Source organism: Cuculus canorus, chromosome 2 (assembly GCF_017976375.1).
Source record: "Cuculus canorus isolate bCucCan1 chromosome 2, bCucCan1.pri, whole genome shotgun sequence".
NCBI lineage: Eukaryota > Metazoa > Chordata > Aves > Cuculiformes > Cuculidae > Cuculus > Cuculus canorus.
The window spans coordinates 5,872,730-5,881,787 of record NC_071402.1 but is presented as its reverse complement, the minus strand read 5'-3'; the positions used below and the strand labels follow the sequence as shown (position 1 = coordinate 5,881,787).

The 9,058-nt window shown below is 47.6% G+C and overlaps 1 protein-coding gene across 1 annotated transcript; it reads left to right on the top strand.

Moving 5' to 3' along the window:
* The first annotated feature begins 5,045 nt into the window (after positions 1-5,045).
* On the top strand, positions 5,046-9,058 carry CHRAC1 (chromatin accessibility complex subunit 1). Its single transcript, XM_054057957.1, has 3 exons — positions 5,046-5,214; positions 6,542-6,668; positions 8,021-9,058. Exons 1-3 carry the CDS (start codon positions 5,080-5,082, stop codon positions 8,164-8,166), a joined length of 408 nt encoding a protein of 135 aa, XP_053913932.1. The 5' UTR covers positions 5,046-5,079; the 3' UTR covers positions 8,167-9,058.

Sequence of the window (9,058 nt, the reverse complement as noted above, 5' to 3'; positions counted from 1 at the left end):
GGCTCTGGCATCCTCAGAGGACCTTAAAAATATCCTCTGTAAATAAAAAGAGGAGAGTGATTGTCTTAGGAGATTCCCTTCTGAAAGGAGCGGAGGGACCCATCTGCAGACTGGACCCGCTCCACAGTGAGGTCTGCTGCTTACTGGGGGCATCAGTGAAGGATGTCACTAGAAAACTTCCTTCCTTGGTGAAGGAAACGGATTATTACCCCCTGCTAGTATTTCAAATAGGCAATGATGACTTACAGCGCAGAAAGCTGAAAGTCATCAAGAGAGACTTCAGGGCTCTAGGGAGAATGATGGAGGGCTCTGGAGCACAAGTGGTATTTAGTTCCATCCCAACACTAAGGAATAAGGAAGAGGATGTTAAGGACAAACAGATGATTAACGGCTGGCTCCGAGCCTGGTGTGAGGAGAGAGGCTTTGGATTCTTTGATCATGGAGTAACCCATGCACCCCCCAGGCTTTCTGACTAGGGATGGGATACGCTTGTCTCCTAGGGGGAACTAAAGTACTTTCTAAAAATCTAGTTAGGCTCTTAAATAAAGCTTTAAACTAGATGTGAAGGGGGAGGGGGAGGAGACCAGGCTAGCTGGGAATGAGCCTGGAAGTGGGACTCCAGCGACTGAGATATGGTGTGCTGGAGAGGACCGCCAGTACACCACCACAGAGCAAGAGGGGGCCACTACACCTGGGGACAGCAAGAATGAAGCTGGCACTATGGAGTTAGTTATTCCAAGGACCAGTCAATTGGGAACAAACTCTATTCCCTTTATGAGGGCTGAAGGTTTGTCAGCCCAGCTGAAGTGCATTTACACCAATGCTCGCAGCATGGGCAATAAGAAGGAGGAGCTGGAAGCTGTTGTAGGGCAAGGTGACTACAACATTGTTGCCATCACAGAAACGTGGTGGGATGACTCGTATAACTGGAGTGCAGCTGCGGGGGAGGGGGTATAAACTCTTCAGGTGGGACAGGAAGGGTAGAAAAGGAGGTGGGGTAGCCCTCTATGTCACAGAGTACTTTGTTACCCTTGAGCTGGATTACAGTGAGGAAGGGACTGAGTGCCTATGGGTTAAAATCAGAGGAGCCCACAAGAAGGCAAACATTGTGATGGGAGTCTGCTACAGACCACCCAGCCAAGAAGAAGCAGCTGATGAACTCTTCTATAAAGAGCTGGGGATAGTCTCTAGTTCTCTACCTCTTGTCCTCATGGGTAACTTCAATCTTCTGGATATCTGCTGGGAGTACAATACAGCAAAAAGGAAGCAGTCTAGGTGGTTCCTGGAGTGTGTGGAAGACAACTTCCTCCCAATACTGGTAAGTGAACCAACAAGGGAGAGTGCCCTCCTTGACCTGCTGTTTGTAAATAGAGAAGGTCTTCTGGGGGATGTGATGGTTGGAGGACGCCTGGAACTAAGCAATCATGAGATTGTAGCGTTTTCAGTTCTAGGTGGGATAAAGAAGGTGATTATCAAAACAGTCACATTAAACTTCCAGAGGGCAGACTTTGGACTGTTCAGAAGGTTGGTTGGCAAAGTCCCATGGGAGACAGTACTTCAGGGCAAGCAAGCCCACGAGGGCTGGGCGCTCTTAAAAAATGAAATCCTAGCAGCTCAAGAGCAAGCCATCCCTGTGTTCTGGAAAAGGAGCCAGCGGGGGAAAAAGCCAGCTTGGTTGAGCAGGGAGATCTTGAGATGCATCAACAAGAAGAAGAAGGTCTATGAGCTTTGGAGGAAGGGGCAGGCGTCTTGGGTGTACTACAGGGAGGAAGTGAGATTGTGCAGGGAAAAAATCAGGAGATAGAAATCAAATTGGCTAAGTCTGTGAAAGATAATAAAAAATCTTTCTACAAATACATTAACAAGAAAAGGAGGACTAGGGAGAATATTCAGTCCCTATTGGATGCAAAAGGAACAACAGTGACAGGGGATAAGGACAAGGCTGAGGTACTTAATGCCTTCTTTGCCTCAGTCTTTAATAGCAAGGAAAGTTGTCCCCTCTGTCTACAAACCCAGGAGTTAGAGGAGCAGAATGAGGTTCCCATGATCCAAGAGGAGGCGGTTAGAGACTTACTTGCCCAGCTAGACACCCACAAGTCTATGGGGCCAGATGGGATCCACCCAAGAGTATTGAAGGAGCTGGTGGATGTCCTTTCCAGACCCCTTTCCATCATCTTCCAGTGGTCCTGGCTGACTGGGGAAGCTCCACTAGACTGGAGGCTGGCTAATGTTGTGCCCATCTACAAGAAGGGTTGTAGGGAGGATCCGGGGAACTACAGGCCTGTCAGTCTGATCTCAGTGCCAGGGAAAGTCATGGAACAGGTAATCTTGAGTAAATGAAGCACATGCAAGAGAACCAGGTGATCAGGCCAAGTCAACGGAGGAGAAGGACCTGGGGGTAATGGTTGACAGCCGACTGAACATGAGCCAGCAGTGTGCTTAGGTGGCCAAGAAGGCCAATGGCATCTTGGCTTGTATCAGAAACGGTGTGACCGGCAGGTCCAGGGAGGTTATTCTCCCTCTGTACTCAGCACTGGTGAGACTGCACCTTGAGCACTGTGTCCAGTTCTGGGCCCCTCACCACAAGAAGATGTTGAGGCTCTGGAGCGTGTCCAGAGAAGAGCAACAAAGCTGGTGAGGGGGGGCTGGAGAACAAGTCTTACAAGGAGTGGCTGAGAGAGCTGGGGTTGTTTAGCCTGAAGAAGAGGAGGCTGAAGGGAAACCTTATTACTCTCCACAACTACCTGAAAGGAGGTTGTGGAGAGGAGGGGGCTGGCCTCTTCTCCCAAGTGACAGAGGACAGGACAAGGGGGAATGGCGTAAAGCTCCGCCAGGGGAGGTTCAGGCTGGATATCAGAAAAAAAAATCTTTCACAGAAAGAGTCATCGGGCACTGGAACAGGCTGCCCAGGGAGGTGGTCAAGTCACCTTCCCTGGAGGCGTTTAAGGAACGGGTGGATGAAGTACTTGGGGACATGGTTTAAGGGAGTGTTAGGAATTGTTGGACTCGATGATCCAGTGGGTCCTTTCCAACCTGGTGATTCTATGATCTGTAATAGCTAATTGTAAAAGATGTCTCCTAATGCAGCAGTGCTGGAAGTGAAGCCTGTGAACACATCACTGCGCTATCCTTGTACTACAGTGCTTACAACTGCTTAAGATTCTATCTATTACTAATAAGTGACAGCCAAAGAATCATAGAATGGGTTGCGTTGGAAGGGACCTCAAAGATCATCCAGTTCCAACACCCCTGCCATGGGCAGGGACACTTCCTACTGGATCAGGTTGCTCAGAGCCCCATCTAACTTCACCTTGAACACCTTCAGGGAGGGGGCACCCACAGCTTCGCTGCACAACCTGTGCCAGTGCCTCACGACTCTCACAGGAAAAGCTTTCTTCCTTTTATCTAATTTAAATCTCCCCTATTTCTGCTTAAAACCATTTCACCTCATCCTGTCACTGCACTCCCTGATAAAGAACCCCTCCCCAGCTTTCCCATAGCTCCCTTTCTGTACTGAAAGGCTCTATAAGGTCTCCCTGTAGCCTTCTCTTCTCCAGGCTGAACAACCTCAACTCTCTCAGCCTGTCCTCACAGCAGAGGTGCTCCAACCCTCTTATCATTTTTGTGGCCTTCTCTGGACTCACTCTGTTTTATGTCCTTTCTGTGTGAGGACTCCAGAACTGAACACAGGGCTCCAGGTGAGGTCTCACAAGAGCAGAGTAGAGGGGCAGAATCATCTCCCTGGACTTGCTGGTTACACTTCTTGGATGCAGCCTGGGATACAGTTGGCTTTCTGGGCTGCAAGCACACGCTGTAGCACTGTATCATCTGTAGGAAAGCCTTGTCCCTATGTACTGGACAAATCCTATATAAATTAGTAAGATTCCATTAACAAACTCCCTGTATTTTCAGTTCAGTATGATTCTTTATGGGTACATCCCTTTCTGCCCTAAATTCAATGTGAACTGTTATCTGTACTATGGAAAAGCCCCTCTTCATCCCTCTCATGCTAAGTAGTGATCAAATTAGTGGCCTTAGCAGACTTCTTACCAATACAAATGATCAGGCAAAGCATTTGTGAAGCACATTGGGAACTTCATTTAAGCCACTTCATGCAGACAATGCATCATCATTTCTGGAAGTGCTTACTCACTCCCAGTGGAGCACAGTGGCTCTCACCCAAATAGGCACAGACGAACCCAGAGCCAAGGCTGTCAGCAGTGAAATCCTCATTGCCTTCGGAAGGGCTAGGCTGGCACATTATGGATTAGTTCTGGAGTCCTCAACGTAAGAAGGATATGGAGCCGTTGGAACAGGTACAGAGGAGGGCTACAAAGATGATCAGAGGGCTGGAGCACCTTCCAAATGACAGGCTGAGAGAGTTGGGCTTGTTCAGCTTGGAGAAGAGAAAGCTCAGAGGAGCTCTCATAGTGACCTTCCAGTACCTGAAGGGGGCCTACAGGAAAGCTGGAGAGGGACTATTCACAAAGGTTTGTGGTGCTAGGATGAGAGGGAACAGGTATAAGCTGGAGGGGCAGAGTTAGACTAGACATTAGGAGGAATTTCTTCACCATGAGAGTGGTGAGACACTGGAACAGGTTGACAAGGGAAGTTGTGGCTTCCCCATCCCCGGAGGTGTTCAAGGCCAGGTTGGATGGGGCCTTCGGCACCCTGACTTAGTGGGATGTGTTCCTGCCCAAGGCAGCGGAGTTGGAACTAGTTGATTTTTAAGGCCCCCTCCAACCCTTTTGCGCAACAAAACCGATCCATTTCTTGAACACATTGTGACAGATGTCACTAGATTGTCACTAGATGGCCTTTAAAGCCCCTTCCAACCCAATCCACGCTATGATAACCCATCAGTTCCGGCTCCCCCGTGCGCCTGGCCCGGCAGGAGGAGGTCGAGGAGCGGGACACCGCGCGGCTCGCCGTCCCTCTGGGGGCGCATGGCCTCATGGGAGTTGTAGATTCCTCCGGCCCCAGGGGGCGTTAAGCCCTGCCTGCGGCCCGGGCGTCGGGACTACAATTCCCAGCGTGCTCCGCGGCGCCGGCCGCGGTGGGGACCGGGGGAGGGGAAAGATGGCGGCGAGGCTGAGCGGCGGGGAGAACCGGCTGGTATCGCTGCCCCTGTCGCGGATCCGCGTGATCATGAAGAGCTCGCCGGAGGTGTCCAGCATCAACCAGGACGCTCTCTTCCTCACTGCCAAAGCCACGGTAGCGGCTCCCCCTCCCTTCCGCGCTGTTCCAGCCCCACCGGGCAGGGCTGATGCCTCCTCGAGTGCCGCAGGGGTCGAGTGGTACCGAAATGCCGGCAAATAAACTCCCCCTCGTCCTATCACTCCGTGCCTTTGGAAAAAGTCCCTTCCCAGCTTTTCTGTAGCCCCTTAAAGTAGTGGAAGGCTACTCTGAGGTCTCCCTGAAGCCTTCTCTTCTCCAGGCTGAACGACTCCAACTCTTTTAGCCTGTCCTTATAGCAGGGGTGCTCCAGCCCTCGGATCATCTTCGTAGTCCTCCTCTGGACCGGTTCCAACAGTACCATATCCTTCTTATGTTGAGAATTCTGGACCTGGATATAGTACTAGAGGTGGAGTCTCACGAGAGCAGAGGGGCAGAATCCCCTCCTTTGCCCTGCTGGCCATGTTGGTTTTGATGCAACCCAGGATACATTTCTGGGCTGCCAGCACACATTGGGGGTCGGAACAGGATGATCTTTAAGGTCCCTTCCAACCCAAACTATTCTGTGATTCTATGGCTGCTGATTCATGTCGAGCTTCTCATCAACCAGCACCCTCAAGTGCTTCTCAGCAGGGCTGCTCTCAATCACATCATTCCCCAGCCTGTATTGAAACCATAGATTGCCCAGGTGTAGAACCTTGACCCCTTAGAATCATAGAGTCATTAAAGTTGGAAAAGATCTCTAAGGTCATCCAGGCCAACCGTGAGCCCAACAGCACCATGCCCCAAGTTGCTACTACACATTTTTTGAACGTCAACAGGGAAGGAGACTCCCACCACTTCCCTGGGCAGCCTGTTCCGAAGCTTCACCTCTCTTTTGGTAAAGAAATTTTTCCTTATATCCAGTCTTAACCTCTCCTGGCACAACTTGAGGCTGCTTCCTCTCATTCTGTCACTTGTTGTTTGGGAGAAGAGACCAACATTCACCTCGGTGGAGCTTCCTTTCAGGCAGTTGTAAAGAGCAATAGGGTCTCCCCTAAGCTCTCTTTTCTTTAGACGAAACAGTCCCAGTTCCCTCGGCTGCTCCTCATAACACTTGTTATCTAGACCCTTCCCCAGCTCCGTTGCTCTTCTCTGGATGCACTCCAGCACCTCAGTGTCTTTCCTGTAGTGAGGGGCCCAAAACTGAACACAGGATTTGAGGTATGGCCTCACTGTGTCAAGTACAGGGGCATAATCTCTTCCCTACTTTTGCTGGTCCTACCCTTTCTGATCCAAGCCAGGATGCTGATGGCCTTCTGAAGTGTCTTTTTTTATGTACGCTTAATGTGGCATTTGACTGTTCTCTTTTGTTTTCATTTTTTAGGAGCTTTTTGTCCAGTACTTGGCTACATACTCCTACAAACACGGCAGAGGCAAGGAGAAGAATGCTCTGACTTACAGTGACCTGTCTCATACTGCAGAAGAGTGCGAGACCTTCCAGTTCCTTGCAGGTATCTATAGTATCGTGTTAAATTCAGTATGTAATCAAGTTACTGATTTGGAAAACAAAATCTTGTTCTTATTGAATTCTTCTGTGAGAGCACAGTTCTCCTAGTGGTCATTAATCTCCTGTATAACATTCAGCTGGAACTCCTACATCACTGAAAATGTTTCTTTGTGAATGGGAATTTTTCTGATGCTTCAAAATTATACAAGGCTAATAGTTCTCAGCATAATTGCCTTAAATTCCAGCAGCTCCATCTGAAAGCATTCAGCCCATAAAACAAGATCGCTACATATCTTAATGTGAGAAGTTATGTGGCTCCAAAATTACACATTTAAATCTCTAAGTCTCATTCTCAAAGCAATTCATCATGTGGCTCCTCTCTCTCTTTTTATGTAATATATGGAATGGTTTGGGTTGGAAGAGACCTAAAAGATCATCCAGTTCCAACCCCCCTGCCATGGGCAGGAACACCTCCCACAGGATCAGGTTGCTCAAAGCCTCATCCAACCTGGCCTTGAAAACTTCCAGGGGCATCCACAACTTCTCTGGGCAACCTGTGCCAGTGTCTCACCACCCTCAAGTAAAAAATTTCTCCCTTGTATCTAATCTAAATCTCCCCTCTTTCAGCTTAAAACTGTTCTGTTGTCCTATCCATGCAGTCCTTGATAAAATCCCCTCCCCAGCTTTCCTGTATCCCCCTCGAAGTACTGAGGCTGCTATAAGGTCTCCCTGGAGCCTTCTCCAGGCTGAACGCCCAACTCTCTCAGCCTTTCCTCATATGGGAGGTGCTCCAACTCTGATACGTATACACGTGTGTGTGCACACACACTTTTTACTGATACTTGGATTTTTGTGTTAACAGTTAGCTCAGAAAAGGGATTGGCACAGGATGTAGGCTGAGAATAAGATATTCCTAGCCTGTTCTTTCCCCATGGGCATAGTTTCAGATCACACAGTTTTTCTGTCTCAGGTCCATCATTATTGCCCTGAACTGCAGAAGAACTGTTTTTACAGGACAAAAGTGGGAGAGCTGGCCTTTTCAATCTGAAGTCAGTTGAGTAATTTAGCATTTATTTTGCATCAAATAAATACTGTACATGAGCTGATAGTAAAGACAGGTACCGGTAATCAGTTATGAAACATGTTCCTTATCTTTTATTACTTGTACAGGGTAATTAATTCCCTCTTATTCGTACAGCCATGTAGGTCAGACTGACTTAACCTGATTGTTCACTTAAATAATAATGTTTTTAACAAAGCCTCTTAAAGACTTCATTAGTGGTGTGGATGCAGCAGTACTAATGAGGCAATGTAAGTATTCAAACTAACAATAAAAGAAACAATTCTACCTTCCAGATATCTTGCCAAAGAAGATCCTAGCTAGCAAATACCTAAAAATGCTTGAAAAAGAGAAGCGAGATGGAGAGGTAGGGGAAGATGATGAAGAGGATGAGGACGAAGAGGATGAAGATGAAACTGTTGATGAAGTTGTTGGATCTTAAGACCAACAGAGAATTGCTTCATAGTTGATAACTGTAAAGGATGCTACTTTTGTGACTGGAATCCAGATGCTGGATATATTTATATACTGAGCCATCTGTTTTTTTTTTTTTTTGTTTAGGAAGTTTAGAAATTGAACTTTATATGTGTTGAAGAATGGAATTCTTCCGTCAGAAACATGGCAGGCTAAGAAGAGATAATGTGGATCTGGCAGCAGAGCTTGCTCAGATCATTTAAAATTGCTTTTTCAGACAATCATTGTTTGAATTTAACACTTTTTACAGGCAGCTTTCAGTCCAAAAGCTCTTTCAACCTCTGACCAGAAGGGAGTCCTTCCACAGTTTGTGTTTTGCCTCAGAAGATGAGGCGAAGGGAGTTATTTTACACAGTGTCTGTTGTCCTTGGCCTTCTCATCCCTGGGGAGCTGGTAACACATCAGTGCCTGCCTCATTTTTCTGGAGCAGTGCACAGCGTTAGCAGTGGACCAAGCCCATTAAAAAATGTCTTCCACAAAATTGGCTGCTTCTGTAATGCTGTGTCAGCACCGAAACAGGGTAGAGGATGATATAGATCCCTTCCAAGAGTAAACGTGGTTCTGCGGCTGCGGTGGTACAAAGTCTGTGTGTTAGATGATGATGTAAATACATTCATCTAGAGCCTTTGCCTCCAATGAACTCTGCTTCTGCAGTCTGTCTATCATGTTCTACCAAAGTGCACCACTGAAGTCTGTTAAATGTGGATCGTTGAGAAGAACAAACCTCGTACCATTTGAGTGACAGAGCTGGATTTTCCATGTGGGTTTGGTTTTGGGTTTTTTTTACTATAGAAATGGTAACCATCCTGGGTAGAACTTCATATGCAACTTCTAAAAATAAATATTTTATATAAAAAGTG

Excerpts from the sequence above, each read along its gene's own strand:
- CHRAC1 (XM_054057957.1), top strand. The coding sequence starts at position 5,080 with ATGGCGGCGAGGCTGAGCGGCGGGGAGAACCGGCTGGTATCGCTGCCC. Across the intron at positions 5,215-6,541 it reads TCCTCACTGCCAAAGCCACG|GAGCTTTTTGTCCAGTACTT; the intron begins GTAGCGGCTCCC and ends TTCATTTTTTAG. Across the intron at positions 6,669-8,020 it reads GACCTTCCAGTTCCTTGCAG|ATATCTTGCCAAAGAAGATC; the intron begins GTATCTATAGTA and ends TCTACCTTCCAG.